This window comes from Ranitomeya variabilis, chromosome 5, assembly GCF_051348905.1.
Source record: "Ranitomeya variabilis isolate aRanVar5 chromosome 5, aRanVar5.hap1, whole genome shotgun sequence".
Classification (NCBI taxonomy): domain Eukaryota; kingdom Metazoa; phylum Chordata; class Amphibia; order Anura; family Dendrobatidae; genus Ranitomeya; species Ranitomeya variabilis.
The window spans coordinates 65142141-65167954 of record NC_135236.1 but is presented as its reverse complement, the minus strand read 5'-3'; the positions used below and the strand labels follow the sequence as shown (position 1 = coordinate 65167954).

Sequence of the window (25814 nt, the reverse complement as noted above, 5' to 3'; positions counted from 1 at the left end):
GTCACAGTACAGGGATAATAAACACAGTGATGTCACAATACAGAGATAATAAACACAGTGATGTCACAGTACAGGGATAATAAACACAGTGATGTCACAGTACAGGGATAATAAACACAGTGATGTCACAATACAGGGATAATAAACACAGTGATGTCACAATACAGAGATAATAAACACAATGATCTCACAGTACAGAGATAATAAACACAGTGATGTCACAGTACAGGGATAATAAACACAATGATCTCACAGTACAGGGATAATAAACACAGTGATGTCACAGTACAGGGATAATAAACACAGTGATGTCACAGTACAGGGATAATAAACACAGTGATGTCACAGTACAGGGATAATAAACACAATGATCTCACAATACAGAGATAATAAACACAGTGATGTCACAGTACAGGGATAATAAACACAGTGATGTCACAATACAGAGATAATAAACACAGTGATGTCACAGTACAGGGATAATAAACACAGTGATGTCACAGTACAGGGATAATAAACACAGTGATGTCACAATACAGGGATAATAAACACAGTGATGTCACAATACAGAGATAATAAACACAATGATCTCACAGTACAGAGATAATAAACACAGTGATGTCATAATACAGGGATAATAAACACAGCGATGTCACAGTACAGAGATAATAAATACAGTGATGTCACAGTACAGAGATAATAAACACAGTGATGTCACAATACAGAGATAATAAACACAGTGATGTCACAGTACAGGGGTAATAAACACAGTGATGTCACAGTACAGAGATAATAAACACAGTGATGTCACAGTACAGAGATAATAAACACAATGATCTCACAGTACAGAGATAATAAACACAGTGATGTCACAGTACAGGGATAATAAACACAGTGATGTCACAATACAGAGATAATAAACACAGTGATGTCACAGTACAGGGATAATAAACACAGTGATGTCACAATACAGGGATAATATACACAGTGATGTCACAGTACAGGGATAATAAACACAGTGATGTCACAATACAGAGATAATAAACACAGTGATGTCACAGTACAGGGATAATAAACACAGTGATGTCACAGTACAGGGATAATAAACACAATGATCTCACAGTACAGAGATAATAAACACAGTGATGTCACAGTACAGGGATAATAAACACAGTGATGTCACAATACAGAGATAATAAACACAGTGATGTCACAGTACAGGGATAATAAACACAGTGATGTCACAATACAGAGATAATAAACACAGTGATGTCACAGTACAGGGATAATAAACACAGTGATGTCACAATACAGGGATAATAAACACAGTGATGTCACAGTACAGGGATAATAAACACAGTGATGTCACAGTACAGAGATAATAAACACAATGATCTCACAGTACAGAGATAATAAACACAGTGATGTCACAGTACAGGGATAATAAACACAGTGATGTCACAATACAGAGATAATAAACACAGTGATGTCACAGTACAGGGATAATAAACACAGTGATGTCACAATACAGAGATAATAAACACAGTGATGTCACAGTACAGGGATAATAAACACAGTGATGTCACAGTACAGGGATAATAAACACAGTGATGTCACAATACAGGGATAATAAACACAGTGATGTCACAATACAGAGATAATAAACACAATGATCTCACAGTACAGAGATAATAAACACAGTGATGTCACAGTACAGGGATAATAAACACAGTGATGTCACAATACAGGGATAATAAACACAATGATCTCACAGTACAGAGATAATAAACACAGTGATGTCACAGTACAGGGATAATAAACACAGTGATGTCACAGTACAGGGATAATAAACACAGTGATGTCACAGTACAGGGATAATATACACAATGATCTCACAGTACAGAGATAATAAACACAGTGATGTCACAGTACAGGGATAATAAACACAGTGATGTCACAATACAGAGATAATAAACACAGTGATGTCACAGTACAGGGATAATAAACACAGTGATGTCACAGTACAGGGATAATAAACACAGTGATGTCACAATACAGAGATAATAAACACAGTGATGTCACAGTACAGGGATAATAAACACAGTGATGTCACAATACAGAGATAATAAACACAGTGATGTCACAGTACAGGGATAATAAACACAGTGATGTCACAATACAGGGATAATAAACACAGTGATGTCACAGTACAGGGATAATAAACACAGTGATGTCACAGTACAGAGATAATAAACACAATGATCTCACAGTACAGAGATAATAAACACAGTGATGTCACAGTACAGGGATAATAAACACAGTGATGTCACAATACAGAGATAATAAACACAGTGATGTCACAGTACAGGGATAATAAACACAGTGATGTCACAGTACAGGGATAATAAACACAGTGATGTCACAGTACAGGGATAATACACACAGTGATGTCACAGTACAGAGATAATAAACACAGTGATGTCACAGTACAGGGATAATAAACACAGTGATGTCACAATACAGAGATAATAAACACAGTGATGTCACAATACAGAGATAATAAACACAGTGATGTCACAGTACAGGGATAATAAACACAGTGATGTCACAATACAGAGATAATAAACACAGTGATGTCACAATACAGAGATAATAAACACAGTGATGTCACAGTACAGGGATAATAAACACAGTGATGTCACAATACAGAGATAATAAACACAGTGATGTCACAGTACAGGGATAATACACACAGTGATGTCACAGTACAGGGATAATAAACACAGCGATGTCACAGTACAGGGATAATAAACACAGTGATGTCACAGTACAGGGATAATAAACACAGCGATGTCACAATACAGAGATAATAAACACAGTGATGTCACAGTACAGGGATAATAAACACAGTGATGTCACAATACAGGGATAATAAACACAGTGATGTCACAATACAGAGATAATAAACACAGTGATGTCACAGTACAGGGATAATAAACACAGTGATGTCACAGTACAGAGATAATAAACACAGTGATGTCACAGTACAGGGATAATAAACACAGTGATGTCACAATACAGGGATAATAAACACAGTGATGTCACAGTACAGGGATAATACACACAGTGATGTCACAGTACAGGGATAATAAACACAGTGATGTCACAGTACAGGGATAATAAACACAGTGATGTCACAGTACAGGGATAATAAACACAGTGATGTCACAATACAGGGATAATAAACACAGTGATGTCACAGTACAGGGATAATAAACACAGTGATGTCACAGTACAGGGATAATAAACACAGTGATGTCACAATACAGGGATAATAAACACAGTGATGTCACAATACAGGGATAATAAACACAGTGATGTCACAGTACAGGGATAATAAACACAGTGATGTCACAGTACAGGGGTAATAAACAGTGATGTCACAGTACAGAGATAATAAACACAGTGATGTCACAGTACAGGGATAATAAACACAGCGATGTCACAGTACAGGGGTAATATACACAGCGATGTCACAGTACAGGGATAATAAACACAGCGATGTCACAGTACGGGGATAATAAACACAGTGATGTCACAGTACAGGGATAATAAACACAGTGATGTCACAATACAGGGATAATAAACACAGTGATGTCACAGTACAGGGATAATACACACAGCGATGTCACAGTACAGGGATAATAAACACAGCGATGTCACAGTACAGGGATAATAAACACAGTGATGTCACAGTACAGGGATAATAAACACAGTGATGTCACAGTACAGGGATAATAAACACAGTGATGTCACAGTACAGGGATAATAAACACAGTGATGTCACAGTACAGGGATAATACACACAGTGATGTCACAGTACAGGGATAATAAACACAGCGATGTCACAGTACAGGGATAATAAACAGTGATGTCACAGTACAAGTATAATGCACACAGTGATGTCACAGTACAGAGATAATAAACACAGTGATGTCACAGTACAGGGGTAATAAACACAGTGATGTCACAGTACAGGGGTAATAAACACAGTGATGTCACAGTACAGGGATAATAAACACAGTGATGTCACAGTACAGGGATAATAAACAGTGATGTCACAGTACAGAGATAATAAACACAGCGATGTCACAGTACAGGGATAATACACACAGCGATGTCACAGTACAGGGATAATACACACAGCGATGTCACGGTAAAGAGATATAAAACAGTGATGTCGCAGCGTGGGGATGATAAACATAATGATATCTCAGAAATAGAACTGCACTTTAATTTTTGGAAATTGTCTCTCCAGAGACAATTTGCATATTTCCCAGAGGAGCATTGCGGCTTGAAAGTCTCCTCATCTCGACATGGTTGACATGTCACTCTCCACAAGGAGAAGCGATACCCCTTGGATACCTTTAATTTTTGGTGAATTTGCCTCCCACCCATTAGTTGTATGATCCTTTTGCAGCTGCTATCCCTGCTGCCCTGATAGTTGTGTCCATAAAGTGGCCTCATCTTCCAGGGAGAGATCCTTACTGATGCAGTGGTGGAGATATCTTCCATTGCAGGATTTTGACTAATCCTATAAATGTAGAGAGGGATTATGGTTCATAAATACCATGAGGAGCATGGCACCATCAAACAACCAGATTAAATAAATGTCAATAAACTATATGATGAGAACCTACCAATTTAACTACGCAACCTCCTTCAAGTTAGTCCGCTTTGGAAGTCTTGAAGAAGAGGTCTAGAAGTGTTTGACATCCCTACAGCGCCCCCGCAGGGGAAGTGAAGTATTACACAATTCTCATGTGCTGAGTCCTCCAGAGCAAGAGAAGCTAATAGAATACCTGGCTATTATAGTATGTGAGTGGCGATCAGATCAGATAGCCTTTTGGGGGAAGCAGGAGTTTATTTTGGAATATATTTTCCAGTTCCACCTCTGGCCGCTGCTTATCTACCGTGGAGAGGGAAATGATTAGGCATTGGTATTGAACATGCCTCATCCTTCGTTCCCTCATCATAATCTTCATTGAGGCCTCCATATACATGAGTTAGTTGGGTTTGGCTCCTTTGCTCTTACCCCTATGGGCACCTTCAAGGGGTTTTTCCAAAATTTCAAGTGCCCCTATCCCAAGGATAGAATATAACATGCTGATTACTGGGGGTCTTTCTTACTAGGACCTCCTGTGATCTTCAGAACTAAGATTTGCAAGCCCCCTTCTTGAATGGAGCGGAAGTCTCCATACTCAACCTTGACTCTAGAGCAACACTGGGTGATTTTCGTCAGTCCCGGAGCCTGAGCAAGAACATCTCCGCTCCTTAGTCTGACGTCAGCATCAATGTTGCATATGATCTCGTCTAAGCTATGACAGCATTGCTGTGAATGTGACTAAGCTGCAATACCAAAAATAGCCTATGAAGAAGAGTGGCGCTGTTTTGGAGGAAAAGAAACAACAGCTGTGGTTTTGAATCCTGGACAGTCCCTTTAAATTCTGATCCCATCATGGATGTAAGAAGACGCCTTAGTGGGCACTCATTCTTAGGTGGGAGCTCGGTCTGCTAGAATTTACCCAACAGCCCCTAGCTAAGATTGTATTTTTCTGCTCCCCCCCCCAAGGACAAGTCCCAAACACTTCAGATGCAACAAAAGAAGAATATGGCGAGCGTTTCTGTACATGAAAGCCTTCCTCGCTTGTGGGAAGCAAAGGGTTAAGAGCGAGTAACAATACCGAATGTGTCGGAAGGCGCACAAAATTCTACATCTCGCATTTTATCCTCGCCAAAGGAAAAGAAAAATCCACAGGAAGAAAAAAAAAAATTGCATTTTGTTTTTAATGATTCCTGGTGCAATCCATTATTTAAAGCCCCCCTGTGCATTCTGGTATCAGAAACACACTTTGGTGAGGCATTGTGGGTAATTTCTAAACGAGTCTCTGCTGGATTGGTCTGTAGCCGGCTGCCTCTCACATGGGACATTTGGGGCCTGCTCCCCCTCCCGCCCCGCAGCCTGCACATTAATATATTAATTGGCATGTTTTACACTATTTTATTTAATGAGGTGCGCTGGTGTGCTCGAAAGCCGAGCGCCGAGGACTGGACGGTGTAAATGAAACAAAATATGGTCGTGCAGAGAGGAAGTACAGGAGGGAGCGTTAGACGGGATCCTGTGTGAGGTTTTCACTGTACAGACCTCTCCGTGCCCTTACACGTCTACATAGGGAGCCTCACACCATGTGTGTGATTAGCATCTCGGCTGCCGGGAGCAGAACTGCTAAAATATCGCAGAATTATTGCTGCCAAACCACATAACAGCATACAAAAGTCTATACAATAGCCATGATCGAGATTCAGATTCACCAATTTTGCCAAAATTTGATTCACAGCAAATCGATTTGATGCCAATTGAATGTATTCCGATGCCTCCAATCGCTTATGACACTATTCTCTTTTCATCACGCGATAATCTTCTACACTGCTGTGCTGCCGTACGTTATCTTTTACTGTTTATTCAGTATTTTATGTCATTTTCTCCATGGATAAGTCGTGACGTCCTCTCACTGTCCAGATTCGCCCATGTTATGGTTGCTGCATTTCCTGCCTTGGCTTTTATACAGGCTATGACAATCCCTCGTGATTGACTGAGCCATAACATGTGATGTGATAGATGTCAGGCATTATGGGGAAAGCCCAGACTACCACACTTGACGTCACTTGATCCTTTTCTGGCTTTTAGCCTAAGTGGGCCACAAATTTTTCAAATTCACCAGGTTTCTAAAAAATTGACACAAATTTGATTTGCATCAAATCATTATTATTATTATACATTTATATAGCACCATTTATTCCATGGTGCTTTACATGTGAAAAGGGGGCAAATGTAGACTAATACAATAAACATGAGCAAAAAACAAGGCACACAGGTACATGAGAGAGGACCCTGCCCGCGAGGACTCACAGTCTACAGGGGATGGGTGAGGATACACTAGGAGAGGGTAGAGCTGGTTGTACGGTGGTTCAGTAGGTTGAGGATCACTGCAGGCTGTTGGCTTGTCGGAAGAGGTGAGTCTTCAGGTTCCTTTTGAAGGTTTCTATGGTAGGCGAGAGTCTGATGTGTTGGGGTAGAGAGTTCCAGAGTATGGGGGAAGCACGGGAGAAGTCTTGGATGCGGTTGTGGGAGGAAGAGATGAGAGTGGAGTAGAGAAGGAGATCATGAGACGATCGAAGGTTGCGTGTAGGTAAGTACCAGGAGACCATGTCACAGATGTATGGAGGAGTCAGGTTGTGAATGGCTTTGTATGTCATTGTTAGTGTTTTGAACTGTAGCCTCTGGGCAACAGGAAGCCAGTGAAGGGCCTGGCAGAGAGGAGAGCCTGGGGAGTAACGGGGAGAAATCATCTCTAATATGCAAAGTATACAATGATACTGACCTCAAATCTGGATCTACACTGGATGTCGCCTCAAGGACTGAGTCCAACATTCTTCAGATTCTTATATCCATCCATATAGGACCCATACCCCCTTTTTTAAAAAAACAAGAGTTCAAAAGAAGTAAAATAGAAGACTAAACATAAATATGAGTTTTGCCTTAGGCATAAGCCCCTCAACTTTTATGGCATTTATGGCTTGAAGGAATACATTTCTGCTAGTGTTGTTTTCTCAATGCCAGTAAGCTGCTCTAAAGTCTGATGAGTTATCAATCTGGCTTTCATATATTTTTTTTGTTTTTTTTAGTAGTTTATTTTCTCCTTGATATACCTATTAACCTATAGGAAGGGAATACGAAACTGGAAAGGAATCGGATCTGTTGAAAAATGGAACATTTGTGGTCGAAGTACAAAGAGTGTAATGTGACCATGAATGAATGCATACTCCTCGATGGGAAAATCGCTTCATACAGGCAATTGGGCTTATACAGCACCAGAAAAGTAAATGTGCACGGCGCATTACAAGAGGCAGACAAGGGAATAAGTTGCAGATTACAGGGGTGAAAGCCGCAGTAAGAACAAAATGAAGCGAATCCGTCGCTGGAAAGCGCTAAATGGTGAAATTAGGAGTCCTACAGAAACTCTGAGGGACGGTTAGGACGACGTCTCTAGGGCCAAAGACATGACGGTATCTCATTTAGGTGGAGACAGCTCCTGGGCTTGTTTATTCAGTGGTCACAAATCGTATAAGGTAAGGCGACAGAATAGGTTATCAGTCACTGTAATTACTCATAAACCACATTTTGAAGGGGGAAAAATTGCAATTTTTCACTTCGGCGTTGAGTGAAAAATTTTCACAACTGAGAGAATAAAATCATATTTATATGAATGATTCAGGTTCAGAAAAAAGTTTTTTTTTTATTTTTCTTAGAAACAGCGCCACAGGATGTCTCTGGCATGGCAGCTTTTTTGTATTCAATTGCGTAGAGGCTGAGCTGAGCTGCAACAAAAAGACTAAAGGCCCGGTTCTTCATTTACGATTTATTGAAGTTACTCTTCTTGCTTTGTCTTGTGGTATTTGCTGACATTTTTTGTGCCAAATTCTGAAAATTTGGGGTTATAAGTTTGGAAGAAAGTAAAAAATGTCCTTTATTTTTGTATCTAAGGTTTTTGGGACTTTTCAGCACCAAAAGTCAAAAATCATTTAAAAAGTCACAAAAATGCACCAAATGGAAAACTCCTCCAGAAACTTTACTTCCGGCAAGAACTGTAGTGAGCTGTATAAAAATATATATATAATATATATATATATATATAAAACAACATTTAATAAAAGTTGTCAAGGAAAAATAAAAAACAAAAGGGCTCAATAAAAGGTAAGCAAAACGTATATAGTAAGGAGCAAATGCTAAAGCTGCTAAAAAAGGAGCAAATTACTCCAGAACAGTGGAGAAACAGAAATGATGAAGCGGGACCTATGCCTATAGACAATAGTGGCGCTTTTCTATCTACTACCATAAAATTAAAAAAATTAAAGCCACTGACATCAATGGATGACATTGATTATCTGCTGATAATGGCTTCTCTCAGGGGTAGATATATTAGGAGCAAGTGAACAATTTGCTCTTGATGTCGATTTGTTCGAAGCAGGAAAAATGACCAAGCGTAAGGATCTTGACGAGGGTCAAATTGTGATGACTATACAATTTGGTAAGATCATTTCCGAAACGATGGTGTAGGGAAGTTCCCAGTATGTAGTGATTAGTACCTACTGAATGTGGTCCAAGGAAGTAGAACTCGGGAACTCGCAACAGGGTCTTGGGCGCCTAAGGTTGACTGTGTGTGGTGAGAGAAGACTAGTCTGTCAGGTCTCTTATGATCCCTCAAAACAACGACAACTTTAGTAGTTACTGCTGCTTGTGAAAGTTCTCAGAACCAATAGAACATCTCCGCTTGCTGAGTACAGAGCTGTGTAGTCATAAAGAGCTGATCTGTGTCTCGCATCGAAATTGCCTACAATGGGCACATGGTTATCAAAACTGGACCATGAAGCAGTGGAAGAAGGTGTCTGGTCTGAGGAATCACATTTTATATCCTGTGGACAGCCGGTTTTATGTGCATCACTCACCTTGGGAAGAGATGGCTCCAGGGTGGTCTATCGGAAGAAGACAAACAGTGTGATGGAGCAAAGTTTTGCTGGGAAAAGTTAGATCCTGGCATCATGTAGACGTGACACCTCTCACCTACCTAAAACATTGATCATTCTCGATATTACCTATTGGCAGTGCCCTCTTCCAGCAGGGTAATGCCTCTTCCACACTACAGACATTGTCAGGAATGGTGTGAGGAACATGACATAGATATCGAGGTGAAGACTTGTCCTCAAATTCCCCAGATCTCATCTGATTGATCATCTGTGGGATCTGGTGAAAAACAAGTCTGATCGATGTAGGCCGCAGCGAGAAACGTACTAGACCTATAGGGCCACGGGACACTGAAGAGATCTGGTGGAGTCCAGGCCTCAATGGGTCACAGCTTCCTGAAACCCTACAAATAAATTTGAGCACAATCTGCCATAGATCTTACGAGGTGAACTGACATTATCATATACCTCTGGGACCAAATCATCTGTGCAGGAGGTTTATATGCAGGCCTATGTAAAACTACAGATAACATATGGCAATATTATTGTTAAGTTTTGCCAAATTTTAGAAAAAAAAATAACTCAATTCCGCTACGTTTGAGAAACACACTTCCCCGACCCTACATGTGTACGAGGCTCCTGTCAAAACAACTAGACGAAGCTGCTCGATATTGAGTTAATATTCTGCCATCTTTCACCCCATCCCCTAACTCCTTCCACGTTTCCCTCCACATATCCCCCTGTGGAATATATCCCTGTTATGGCAGGAAAAACGATTCTGTGGAAACTGGGGAATCCGGTTAAGGGAAAGAAATGAATATTTAAGACAAGCTGTGTGTTTCCATCTGCCTGCGCCCATCCAGGAGAAGCTTTATCTGTCCATCACTTGTCAGAAATCTTCCAGTGATGTCCCCAGTGACGCAGCACCGAGACCCTTATTACACGTGTTTGGTGGGGTGGGGAGTAGGAATAGTTGGATCTAGACTAGAGGGACTCTTTCCCTTCTGCTATAATCAAATATAGTCTAATGCAATTTCTGGATTCAACTAGTGGTGGAAACCAAGAGTGAAGCCCAAGTGAAGCAATGTAAGATGTGGCATCTATAAGATGAGGAGGACAACATGGCGCAAACCAATGACCAAGAAGAGACCGAAGCTCCATGTACTTCCCAAAAGCGGAGCATCCCGCAGGTGGAAGGGAGGAATAGAGAGAAGGTCAATGAGTGACTCCTATAGTCCATAGAGGACTAAAAGGAAGGAGACCCTGTCCCATGCACAAAACTACTGACACCGGTACCCCGCCCTATGACGGAGGGACAAAGACCGGGACAAAGAGTATGACAGCCCCACGCGCAGATCTATGTTCATCCTTATTGTTCCAAGTCTTCCAAACCTCAACTCCTCTCCCTCCCCCCACAACAGTCAGTGGCGTCTTCTCCTCCCTAGACATCTGCTCAGCTTGTTCCTCTAGGTCCTGGGGGACGCCTATGTAAACAGGGGGGTCTCCTGGGAGGTGCTGGAAGAGGCTGAAGTGACCTTCCCCCCTGTTGGATGTTTACATTAGGTGACTACAGAAAATATTTCAACTAATATTATCACACTGGGCCGAGATGACAGCCACATCATTAATAAGGAGAAGCATCATCGCTTTCCCTTTCCACTGCCATACATCTCACCACTCAATGTGCTATATATATATATATATATATATATATATATATATATATATATATATGCATATACAATTTTATCATGGTTCAATCTTTATTTTTTATTTATTTATTTACCTATTTTATATATTTTTATCACAATTATTTTTTACGGTTATGCTTTTTTTTGTCATTTTTTTGCTTATTTACATTTCTTTGAGCATTTACAGGGTAATGATGTCATCACAGTTATGGATTTCATTTATTTTATTTGTCTTATAAAGACTTTTTTTATTACTTACATTTATTTTATTATTATTTTTACTTTATAGATTTGTTTTGTGATCATTTTTTAATAGTTTATTCCATTTATTTTTTTCTTTACACATCTATATTGAAATGAGGTTATAATTTACTTCCATTATTTTGGTATTTTTTTGCGTTTTATTACTTTTTTTTAATCCTTTCATTTGTTTTTACTTTATGTACTTTATGTTGAAATGATGTTATAATTTACTTAATTTATTTTAAATTTTTTTCTCTACGTATTTGTTTTGTGATTGTTTTATTATGTTTTTTATTTCATTTATTTTTTTTCTTGACGTTTGTAGTTTGAAATGATGTTATTATTAATTTTGTTTGTTTATTTATTTTGCAATTGTTTTATTGTAGTTTTAGATTTCGATTTTTTTACATATCTATTCTGAAATGATTTTATTAATTATTTTATTATTAATTTCTTTACGTGTTTTGTGCTTTTATAATTTCATTTGCATTAGTAAACGTTTTTGCTACGTTAGTATTTTATTTAGTATTATTATTTTATTATTTATTAATGCTTTTTTATTTAATTTTTTAATGCTACTTTTTTTATGTAGGTTTTATATCATTACTATTCTATGTCATGGTTATTTTTATTCTCTAATTTCCAAACAACTTGCATCTACATTTATCAAAGGTATTTTTCATATTGCATTTTAACAAGCTTTAGTAGCATATGAAGCCGTGTATCATGTGGCACAATGCACCATATCGGCAGCATACATGGGAGCATGTTATGTAACGCTTCAACTGCAGGAAAAGTATGGGAGACGTCTACTCATCCTTTACTTCTAAGTAAGAATATCCTCGATAAGTACACTCAGAAAATAATAATCAGGGGGGATGTAGCCTATATGTGTTACGTAGGACCCTCGGAGAGACAGAGGCCAAACCTCTCCACAAAGGCAAAAATATATTAGCATAGAAGGGTGAAGAGACGGCCCACGGGTCAAGCAAGGGGAGTGGGTGACAAACCAACATCAGGTCCTCTTGTTCTTACCAGACTGTGGGCAGGATGGAGCTGAATCAGCCATTTTTGTGGACTTTTACTTCTTTGCTATAGGCCCACGTCCCTCGTACTCTGTAATAAAGATGATAGATATACAGATAGATGGATAATAGATAGATGATAGATAGATAGATAGATAGATGATAGATAGACAGATAGATGGATAATAGATGATAGATAGATAGATAGATAGATAGATAGATAGATAGATAGATAGATAGATAGATAGATGATAGATATACAGATAGATGGATAATAGATGATAGATAGATAGATAGATAGATAGATAGATAGATAGATAGATAGATAGATAGATAATAGATAGATGATAGACAGATAGATGGATAATAGATGATAGATAGATAGATAGATAGATAGATAGATGATAGATAGACAGATAGATGGATAATAGATGATAGATAGATAGATAGATAGATAATAGACAGACAGATAGATAGATAGATAGATAGATAGATAGATAGATAGATAGATAGATAATAGATAGATGATAGATAGACAGATAGATGGATAATAGATGATAGATAGATAGATAGATAGATAGATAGATAGATAGATAGATAGATAGATAGATAGATGATAGATAGACAGATAGATGGATAATAGATGATAGATAGATAGATAGATAGATAGATAGATAGATAACAGACAGATAGATAGATAGATAGATAGATAGACAGATAGATGGATAATAGATAGATAGATAGATAGATAGATAGATAATAGATAGACAGATGATAGATAGTAGATATTGGTCTGCATTGACCTGAACCTGTCCATATTCACCCAAGGTCCAACCCCAGAAATGAGACCCCCGCTGTATAGTCCATGGTCGGTGTGAGGAGAGGTCTCCCCCTCATCTTCCTTTTTATGACCTTCACCCTGAAAGAACAAAAATAAACAGAATTAGAAATCAGTTCATTGATTTTTCCCACTGCAAATCTGTGTCTGTAAATTGATGGGAAGTTGTATGTTTGTGTTGCCCAGAGGGGGCGGAGGGAGGGCGCTATGAATTAAAGATGGCAGCCTCCCCTTGAGACACACATGTCAGTAAGGAAGGCATGAAGTGAGATTCCCCCTGGCTGCTCGGCGTGGCTGGTAACACGAGCGGAGAGAACACATTTCGTTTCACCATCCATCACTGCTTATTAAGTGCTACTAGCTGGCGTCAGACTCTATTGAGCTCCTTTAAATTGGAAGCAACGACTTTGCGCAGTTAGGGCCGCAGACAAATTTGATTTGTTTTTCTCCTTGTTCGTAAAGCAGCGAGCAAGTGATTTATTCTTCGCCATCTCCAGGCTTTTGGCTGCAATGAGTGTTGGGTGGGAGAGTCAATATTTCATGGAAATACAAGTGCGCGTCCAATTACTGCCCTAAAATCATATGTTTGCCCTGGAAATATCGAGATTTATACCGACGTCTTACATCACAGGTCTTTATATGAGCCCCTCTGTTATATAACAGGGAGTGCTAATACACAGGAGCGGAGCCCGTCATGTCTGTCCGGGCACGTGCCCGTCACCCACTGTTGGGTTGGTATAAGTTTACATACTCCATTTTGTTCACAACCATGTAATTTCAGGTCACTATGTGCCTGCATGACTCCCTTCTACTTATAGAGAACTCATCAACGAGACAGGATCCCTTTAAGTATCTGTAAATTGCCCTATAAATCTTCACAATTGCACCCTTTAAAGGATTTTTAACTGGATTTTTTTTTATTTAAAATGAGTACCTCATCAAAAAGCTGCCGCTCCACTGATTCTGGAACAGTTTTTCTTTTTCTTCTGTGCCCTTCGGTTCCAAAGTTATGCCCCCTGGTAATAAAAATGCAAATTGTTCCTTCAACCAGCTGAAAATCTACTACAGAACTTATCTGTGGGCGTGGTCACGTTTTCATTGGCCAGCATTATAGAGGAGAAAAAAGAAACACCCACAGAGTTCTATGGTACACGCCCAGTCAGTTGCAGGGAAAATTTACATTTTTATTACCAGGGGCATAACTTTGGAATGGGGGGGGCGTAGAAGAAAAAGAAAAACTGTTCCAGAATCAGTGGAACGGTGCAATTAGAGGAGGAACAAAGTTGACATTTTAAAAATGACAATGAAATATTCCTTAAACATATTTGATTCCCGGAGGAAGGATATCTTTCTTTTCTGTTTTGCCACGTGACAAGGCTCATTGTTGGGTCAGACATTGACAGCACGGGTCTTTCCAATAGGTGGCACTAGAGAGACTGTTTTCTTTCTTTTTTAGGACAGTTAATTTGCATGCCTACTTTTTGCCTAGGCTCCAGATAACAGAGAACAATAGCTTACGCCATATATAAGACTCGACATCTCGGGTTCTATGAGTCTGCAGATTTAGAATGTTGGATTTCATTTTTCCGAAATGGAACAATTCCATTTTTCTAAACCCTTCTCCTCCTTTTTAGGATTTTTCTGACAAGTCCCTTCATATAAACACCTGTATGTTATAATACCGAGATAGTCATACAGCTGTATACACACACGGCCGCTTAATTAAGACGCTGCAATGTGATACTGGAGGATATAGAACAGCTGGACGGGGCTGATATCACTCCCTGTATGACGGAAGTGTGTCAGCGAGGTGCGGGTCATTGGCAGTGCACTCGCTGGGCTGTCAGGGCTTACAAGTGTATTGCCTTAGGTCTTATTCTTTAAGATATGGACACATCTGGAGAAGAGGAGTGATATAAATTAGAATTAAACACACACTTTCCCAGCCTGACATTTTATATTTTCACTTTATCTCTTTTTTTAATGGTTTATATTACTGTCAACCAACTGTTGTAGATGTGCAGTGGTAATGTGACCACTGGGTGGCACTGTTCCAATGTTATGTATTGGAGGTAATTAATCACTACCAGAGGATATTAAAAGCTCAGTGATCTGCACATTTCTGCCTCGTAATAGTCCTTGTACTGAGAAGTAAAAAAACAATCAAACTGTAGCCGACTTGTTTTTGTCATCTGAATGAGGTTGGAAAAAACTTTCTAGGGGAATATGCTGCCTAACAAGATAGTCCGCAATATAATCTGCGACAAATTATCGGGATAGTTGTAAAAAAAAAGTTCAGTGATTGAAAGGGTTAACAGACGAGCACAAGTAGGGACTATTCGATTGGGTTAACTGTGCCCTTTGGTTACATGATTTTAGAGCATAGAGAGTCATTTATTGGTCCGAATTCCTTGAAAGGAGTCATTAAATGAGTGGGTTAGGAAAAAATAATAATCATAATTGAAAGCATGCCTGTAAATTATATTCAGTGGCGTGCTCTTAATCACTGAGCCACTCACTCTGATATATTGCTATTTTCTTATGAATATGTCGTTTTGTGTGAATATGGTCCCCAACCATCAATTGCAGCTATAATGCATGCCTGTTATTTTATTCACTGGAGTACTCTTAACCACTGATCCACTCACTCTAATATGTTGCTATCATCTTATGCATATGTCTTTTTTGTATGCATACGGTTTCCTAACCATCACTTGCAGCTAGGACTATAATGTATGCCTGTTATTTTATTCAATAGTGTGCTCTTAACCACTGAACCACTCCCTCTAATATGTTGCTGTTTTAACTTAAGAATATGTCATTTTATGCGCATATAGATCCACAACCATAAATTGCAGCTAGGACTATAAAGTATGCCTGTTATTTGATTTACTGTTGTTCTCTTACCCACTGAACCACCCACCCTACTTTTCACATTTTCTTCTGCCTTTTTTTGCATTTATATGGTTTTACCAATCATCAATGCTACAGGGCAGCTGGGAGAGGGTCGGATTTGCAGTTACTGGATTAGGAGGTTAGAGGGGTTGGCTTCAACCAATTCTTCCTTGGCCAGACTATTTAGTCAATGGATTCGGGTGGCAACTCTCTTATGTCTTCAATTAATATTTGAGTGTGTGCTTGTTTATGGGTTCACGGCAGGCCCCGCAGCTCTCAATGACATAGCCGTGCCAGTTTCATTCCTACAGTGTTTCTCCGTACAGGTTAGGACCCCCATTATCAGATTTTGTACACAGATTTTCTTTTTTGCCAATTCGGCCCCTCGTGTCAATAATTAAAGTACTGATCAAGGTCCACACACACAAAAACAAACAAACAAAACACATTTTTTTCTATTTGGTGCTCTTAACCACTGAACCACATCTGTTTTATTTTTACAATGCTACATTTTTATTTATATTTTTCCCTTTAAACCCCCCACGGCCCTGAATTCTGTAGCGCTGCCAGGCCTATCCCCGCAGTATTTCTTGGCATTAAACACCGGCTATTTGGAATGCCCTCTTCTCCATCACCGAGCGGATTCAACACTAATGGAGCTTAATCGTTTCACTGGATCACTCAGCTGCTCCTGGCACCTGGGACGAAAATGACTCCAGTCAGCGTCGACGGAGCTCGCACAATCTCCAGGCTCGCACTCCGGGCTTTGATATACCCCGACTTTAATAGAATTACACGTCCTAATGCAACATGCGGCTCGCTAATCCTTTCCACCCACTTCCTACGCGCCCTGTACTACAAGCGACATTCGGAAGGCTTCCGCGCTCCTCGCTCTATGTCCTCTGTACATTCACACCCTGATGCACCCACCAGTCACGCACAAAGTGCCTCCTGTGCCAAGGACCCCCCAGCCCTTGCGTAAACCTCTACCTTTCTTCCTAACCCCCTCTTCCTCGTGTTTATTTACTCCTTTTTTTCCCCGACACTTATTTAGCAGTTTATCGAAAGCCGTGCTGAGTCTTACAGAGCCTCAAACACATTAAAAAAAAAAAAGAAGAAGTCTGCGCTTATTAATTATGCAGGATTAGTCTAATTATAATTCAGCAAATTAATTAGCGACAGAAGGTGTTCTGAAACATTGGAGTACATTTGCATGTTAAATGGAGAGGGTATGCCATAATATATGTAAATGTATGCATGGTTTCATAGTTTAATTTAAAAATTTGCAGCTGCATATGGTATGGGAGCAGGTGAAAAGTCAGTTTTAGTTTAATGATCCTAACAAACATTGGATGATTATAAGGGGAGAGAAGGAAAAAAAAAAAGCTGTCGGATATCGCGGCCCGATTTTCGAGAAAAATGGAACGTTCGATGCGAAGAAGGTGCAGAAATCGGACAGAAACGCAAAATGTTCCGCAATTTTTGCCATTTTTGGGAAAATTTAATCAAAAGGGGAAAAAAATGAGACGCGTTTCGCAGTGGGTAATATGGTTCAGGATGTAAGAATGTGACATCGCAAAGAAATTATATGGAACGTTGCGAAGAGGGTGCAAAAATCAGACAGAAACGCAAAATGTTCTGCAATTTTTGCCATTTTTTGGGAAATTTGAATCAAAAGGAAAAAAAAAAAAGAGACGCGTTTCGCAAATCCGGCCCCGCAGTGGGTAATATGGTTCTGGTTGTAAGAATGTGACATCTCAGTTAAATTAAATGGCGCGTTTGATGCAAAGAGGGGCAAAAATTAGACAGAAACGCAAAATGTTCAGCAATTTTTGCCATTTTTTGGGAAAATTGAATCAAAAGGGAAAAAAAATGAGACGCGTTTCGCAAATCCGGCCTCGCAGTGGGTAATCTGGTTCTGGTTGTAAGAATGTGACATCGCAATGAAATTAAATGGAACGTTCAATGCGAAGACGGGGCAAAAATCAGACAGAGATGCAAAATGTTCCGCTATCTTTGCCATTTTTGGGAAAATTGAATCAAAAGGAAAAAAAAAAAGAGACGCATTTCGCAAGTCCTGCCCCGCAGTGGGTAATCTGGTTCAGGATGTAAGAATGTGACATTGAAATGAAATTAAATGGAAGGTTCGATGCGAAGAAGGTGCAAGAATCGGACAGAAATGCAAAATATTCTGCAATTTTTGCCAATTTTGGGAAAATTGAATCAAAAGGACAAAAAAAGAGATGCGTTTTGCAAATCCGGCCCCGCAGTGGGTAATATGGTTCAGGTTGTAAGAATGTGAGATAGCAATAAAATTATATGGAACGTTTGATGCGAAGAAGGTGCAAAAATCAGACAAACGCAAAATGTTCCTCAATTTTTACCATTTTTCGGAAAATTGAATCAAAAGGAAAAAATAAATGAGACGCGTTTCGCAAGTCCTACCTCGCAGTGGGTAATCTGGTTCAGGATGTAAGAAAGTGACATTGCAATGAAATTAAATGGAACATTCGATGCAAAGAGGGTGCAAGAATCAGACAGAAATGCAAATTGCAATTTTTGGGATTTCGCAAATCCTACCCCGCAGTGGGTAATCTGGTTCTGGTCATAAGAATGTGACATTGCAATGAAATTGTTGCTAACCTCCATTTTTATCACTTTTGTCGCTTAATTCCTTGAAATATCTCAAAATATATAATATAAAAAAAATATAAAATATTTTTTCTAAAATGTACAATATATGTATATACATAAAGTTAGAAAAAAGTCTCCCTGTAGCAACCACTAGAGAGCGCTCACTTGATACTGTTTTATTATTAAAGGGATTCTGACTGTAGGGTCAACCCTCCTAATCGTCTATGTGGTCATGTAGGTCATAGGAAGCTGAATAAAATGATACCTTTATAACTGTGATCTGATGTCTTGATCCAGAGAAATCCACATTTTTCTTAATATGTAAATGAACCATTAAGATCTATGAGTGGGAGATAGATCTCCCCAAGAATCTGCCTCCAGAGCTTATTGTAAATGAGAGGAGGTGTTACCGATGTAAAACATGTAGTGACTGACAGTCTGCTCTCCTGATCTACATGTCTCACACTGGTGACACCCCCTTTCATTTAAAAATAAGCTCTGGAGGTAGATTTTTAGGAAGATCTATGTCTAGCCCATAGATCTTAACAGCTCATTTGCATATTAAGAAAAATCTGGATTTCTCAGGAATAAAACGTTGGATCACAGGTATCAAGGTATCATTTTGTTCAGCTTCCTATGGCCTACATGCCCATATAGACGGCTTAGGAGAGGTGATCCCACTGACAGAATCCCTTTAAGATCAATGTGTAAACAGGAATGAGATAAGCTCCCTCTAGTGGTGACTACTGGTAGGCAGAATTTTATCATTTGACTTGATATTGAGGCAGGGGATTTGCAGCTTTATATAAGAAAATGGTGCCCTAACTGCTAACATATATATATCTGAAGCCTCAAAAAACTTTTTCCAGTACTTTATGAGTAATGGCAAAAGGAAGCCCCAGTTTTTACAAAGGCTTGTGGTCAATGGCAGTGATTGGAGTGTATTGTTGTGAGACCATGGTTGGGTGTTATTGCCACAGGTGGCTTTTATTTATTTTTTTCTCGAAATTAGGATTTAAAAAAAGTTAGCCACTGCAATAAAATCCTGGCATGAGATAAGTTGTGATTCTTGATGACAGACTTAATGGGAACCTGTCAGCGTGATTTTATATGTAAAAGTAGCGGTACAGCTGTGTAGGCGCTTGCCCCCCAATAAAAATGATACCTATTTTGTAAAGATCCGATGTACCAGTCATGAGAAATCTGCCTTAGAAGAGATATGCAAATCAGTCTGGAAGTGCTTCTACCAAGTGCTCTGACACGCCCCTAGTGCACTTCCAGTCTGATTTGTACATGGCTTGTACACAAGATTTCTCATGACTGGCACATCCGATCTTTACAAAAAAGGTATCATTTTTATTGGGCGACAAGCACCTACGAAGCTATACTACTACTTACAGACTTTAAAGCAATTGTCACAAAAAGCTAAAAATAGTCATATTTCCCAGAAACAGCGCCTCTTCTGTCCATTGGCAGAATCTGGTATTGCAGCTCATTCTCTTTACTCAAACAGGTCTGAGCTGCCATACTTGGCTGATGGACAGGAGTTTCAGTGGTCCTGGTGGAAAAATTTCATCCTGTCTTCAGATCATTTGCCACGTATTTAGTATGGAAATAATGGCTTATTTATCTGTTCATGCTTACTGCTGGGAGCGGCGAGGGGTGCGAACAGTTCACGATGAAGTTAACTCCTTCACGACTCAGCAAATTTACATGACTAGGAGAGAGTCAGTGCTGTATGTGCTCATGTGTCCTCACCCTAATATTAGGCCTACTAATAACCGAGATTATTATTTTATGAGTCAGCATTATTTTCTCTATGTCATTAATATTCTTAATTTCTGCAGTATCATCACCATTGTTTTTTTTTACCCATATATATATATATTTATGCATACATATATACTGTATTTCCATTTGTGCATATATATGTGTGTGTGTATATATACATGTATATTGTTCTGTGTGTGTGTGTATACAGTATATATATATACATATACACGCGGTAGAGCAATATATATATGTAGACGTACAACTATTATGGAATTTTGGCGCTGTTCCTCCTCCTTTATTTAGTGTTGTGCTATTTCGCTCGTTATTCTTAGTGTGGCTCTTTTCTTGCACCTTGCGCCCCTTTTCCCATGGACACTTGCGCACACTGATCCCTATGGACGTTCCATTCTTCGGCTCAGATGCGTGTAAGCAGACAACTTGCCCCCCATACATTTGCAGACCCCAATTCACCTCTCAGAAGCCAAATCTCAGCGCTAAATATAGTGGAAAAGAGACCTAGCGCCATATCTCTCGGCTGTATGTGCTTCCCGGTATATAATATTCCCGCTAATTGCCCTGCGGGTCTGTGTGCGGTGTGTGTGGTGCAGCGCGGTGTGTGTCGGCCGGCGTTGCATGCTGCTGTACGGCTGTGTGCCTCTGCCTTTAATTCTGCTAGTACGTGTGCGCTGTGATGGGATTTTGGGACTGCAGTAAATGTGGTTGTCATAGTAACACGAGGAACCGACCGACTCACCTGGGACCCAAACTTACTGCGGGAACATACAGCTATGACCCACACACACGTCTCCTGCGCCGCTCCCACCCTCCCCCTGCCTCTCACATACATACGCCGTGCCTACATGCAGCTCCGTATCACTGTGCAGAGGGCCTCACCGTGTATATATTATATACCTATATATAGTGTATATATGGGAGCTAAGGGCTCGCCCTATGGTCTTGTCTGAAGTGTCCATATAGCTCTGGTTTCGTGTATATATACATATATATAATATATATATACTGCATATATATATGTCTGTAATATATGTATATACAGTATATACATATATGACACCAGAGCCATATGTACACTTCAGACAAGAACTTATAAATATATAAACTTGATATTTGAATATATATATACACAAAACCAGAACCATATGTACCCACGAAAGCATGTATATATACAGTGTATATATATATATATATATATATATATATATGTGTGTATTTATACATATTTATATATATAAATATTAAACCTATATATATATATATATATATATATATATATATATATATATCAGGTCAGTTCTTTTATTGGTATATTGTGCGCTATGGGTGTGTGTATATATATATATATATATATATATATATATATATATATATATATGCATACATACACACACACACACATATATATATATATATATATATATACAAACACACTCTACCTATATGTAGAGGGACACACATATGGTATAATAGATTAACAAAGATCCAGAACCTTACCCAATATCCAATCTTTGCTAAACTCCGCAGGTCTATTAGTAAAGGTTCAGTAGTTAGTGAACGTAAATACTTTAAAAAAAGTAAAAAAAAATATTTAAACTATAAAATGATAGATAAAATACACTAAACTTTTTTTTTTAATTGTCACCCAATATTTTTAGATTTTTTTCCATTTTGTGTATGGATGCAAAAACTGGATTAAAAGCCATAGTTAAACGAGCAACAGAAAAAAAAAAAGCCCCAATCATTAAATCTGATAAATGTGTTGCCAAACATTATTTACAGTGATGAAGGATTTGTAAATCATTAGGAAATCTCATATCAAAGTCATCCTGTCTTCAGATCGTTTGCCACATCTTTAATATGGAAACTGCTGTTATGGATAAGTAGACTCTTAAAGTGCTAAAATTGCAATAAAAAGTGTGTTAATTTGAGAAAAAAAAGCTACTTGAATATTCAGGAATGTCAGCTGCTGTTTATCCAAATACGCAACTAGATGGAGAATAGAAGTAAATGAAAGTCATTCAGCAAATTGCATGTTTGTACAACTTAGAAGAAGTGTTAAATGTTTCTATAGTCATAGACTGGATATGAGACATGTAGCTGTCAGTGGCTTTATATGATGAGGTATCTCGTTTAGCAGTTACATTATGCTGATGAGCTTCATGTGTATACATAGAAATTAAATGTATTATGTAACCAGAGAAGTAGTATGAAAACAGCATAATTCTCAGCCTGGAGGAAGTGATAAAAAGAGATAATCATGCTCATCATCCATCAGTAAAAAAAAAAAAAATCATGTCTGAAATATGCTATCATTTTCATTTATTTATATTTATAAATATTTAATATTATATTTTTTATCATAATGTGATATACCATACGCTACATCCAATACATTAGCATTGTACATATATGTGTGAAATTATGAAATGATAAAATTGTATGTAACCCGGATATAATATACCGTTCATGTAATGCTTCTTTTATATATACATGAAAGTCTTGAAAAATATTCTTTTAACTGCACAATCCATAAAAGGACATTTTGTCATCCTTGCATTTTTAATGTTGAAGATATACATAGTAGAAATCTAAAAAAACAGTGGTGCAGAATGTTGTAGCGTTCGTCTTCAATCCAGTGTACATCTAAATAAGCATACAGTAGGAAAAAAATAGATTAGTATATTATAATGTAAATTATTGCACAATTGTGGGTAACATTTTACCCCATTGCGGTACCTTATTTTAATTTTTTATTATAATATCAGTTTAACTCTTTAATATCAGTAATATAGTCCTAAACTTTTTACAAATGATTTAATCTCTCTTAAATAACACCACATGATCTACATACATTTAATGTCTCAAACATAGTGTAAGTAGGTATTTAAAGTAAAGATATATAAAGTAATTACATATTAAGAAAAATAACATTCATCAAGCATCCACACAAGTTTTCTGTCTACATAGTTCACACAAATAGCCTGATTATTCTTCATTCAGATCTAGGTCATCAGCCTGGTCTCTGCTTTGTAGCATTAGCATTACTTCACCCGAGAGGTCTGCAGTTAATGAATGTTTAATACAGTTAGGATAAGTTTGTATGGTATGTTTATGTAGGCTAAAAGTTATCTTCTTTAGATTTTAAGCCCTCATATTCAGGTACTAAATTATTTGGTCCTCATTACAGTATATAAACATACAATAGTAAAACATATACAGTATTTCATGATCATACAAATCTGTCACGAGGGATGGAGCCAGGTTTGTGTCAATTAGGATTATTGCTGTATATAACGCTTATTTTGTAAGTTGTCAAATAGAAGTACGTATTTTAATATGATGTTATGTCAAGCCCTGGGATGTTAGATTCTTGGACTAATATGTTGTATTATCTCCATTAGGTTCTTCCTCAAGTTCTTTTTGAAATGTAACCAGAACTGTCTAAAGACAGCAGGAAACCCCCGAGACATGAGACGGTTCCAGGTTTGTATTTAATATTTCTAATAAAATCTATTTAAGCAAGTATGAAATACACATGCATTATAACACATTGAAAAGGGTCAATATATGAAGATCCTTAATACAAATGTACAGAGTACTAAATTGTAAAATGGTTTAGACAGTCAATTTTAAAACATCTTATTATGGAATAATTGTGGAGATTAAACATGTTTAGAGAATTAAAAAGGGAAAAATATGCTAATTAGGTCAACTTGAAAGAGAGTTAGTACCACCTACAAAAAGCTACCCTGTCGGGGGAAAGTCGACTCATTCAAGGCCATTTGTCAGCACAGAATGATTGTTCAAACCAAACATAGGTGCTTGGTGCACCCTTGGTGTGGCCAAACAGTTCAGTGCACCTTCCCACCAGTTTGTTGTCCATCTATCTACACCCTTCTTTGGCTATATAAAGACAGAGCTGTCAATCAAAGAAGAGGAGAGTTGGGGATAGAGGGAAAACAAGTAGGTGGGAAGGTGCATTAAATTGTTTGGCAACATCAAGGATTCTCCAAGTGCCGTCATTCTGTGCTAACAGACTCCCTTTAAAAAGCTCTCAAACATGTCTAGGGGCTTAAGCCAAAGCGAAGACACCCATCGTTAGACATCGATGTTTCTGAGTTCTTCCTGTATGCCATTTTGTTCTTTCCGGAGGAGGGTTTCTTAGAACATTGAATTAAAAGATGGAGGTTCCGGATTAAGAAGCCACTCTGCTCTGTAGGTTGAAGAGAAAGAGAGGCAGTATCAGAGAATCTTTTGATTACTTATATACATTATATCATCAACCTATAAATGTTAAACAGAATTGTGTAATAATTTATTTGTCCAGTGGAGGCACTGCAGGGAAATTGAACAGTTTACAACTGATAGGTAAAGATGTTTGTCCAAGATTGAGTTTGATTATAGAGAAGTGATGAGAGACGTAAGTGATTAGCAACCAAAATTAAACCAGAACCAGTTTTCTCAGTAGTTGAACATCTCAAAATTACAGGTAGAGCATATATCTTGTGGGATTCATATTCTAATACCATAAATATCATTCAACTTCTCCATAAACACCTTCATACCAGTGCTGCTTGTGAATTACAAGATTTTTCTAAGATGTGGTTTAAACCTTCAGTCTCATTTCTTGTCACATCTCAGGGACACATTGACACCTCAAGCCCTCTTAAACATGGAAACAGTTAAGGTGGCGGAGAGACCTACTGACCTTGATCTGTTTAGATAAGATGTAAAGATTTCCCAAGGTCAGTGGGTCTCTTGTGTAGTGTTTCTGAGCTTGACTTTGTCTGACCCTCAGCCCTAGAGGCTCTGAACCCGAGGTGGAGTCTAAAGAGGGTTTATCGTAGAGGATGGAAATATTACCAGAATGTGTTCGACTGCTTTTTACTTGAGTGATGTGTTTATACTTCTGGATGTAAATGTGCACAGAACAACTTATTGTAGGAATTAATAACATCGTCATAAAGATGTTGTGCATATTTTAAGCATATTCATATCCTGTCGAGGAACAAGATCTCATGAAACCATGAGTTCTGTTACAGAGTTCCGTACAAATAATACAACAATTATACAAGAATGTCAATGCCCTTGACCCAGGGAAGAAAAAGATTGTGA

At 38.3% G+C, this 25814-nt stretch overlaps 1 protein-coding gene across 2 annotated transcripts in view; it reads left to right on the top strand.

Annotated features, from left to right (window-relative positions):
• The window catches only part of EBF2 (EBF transcription factor 2), a 138565-nt gene that overhangs the window by 92434 nt on the left and 20317 nt on the right, over positions 1-25814 (top strand). For both annotated transcript variants that reach the window (XM_077262120.1, XM_077262119.1), the window contains exon 7: positions 24101-24182. In XM_077262120.1, coding sequence (XP_077118235.1) covers positions 24101-24182 — 82 coding nt within the window. The remainder of the gene's footprint in view (positions 1-24100; positions 24183-25814) is intronic.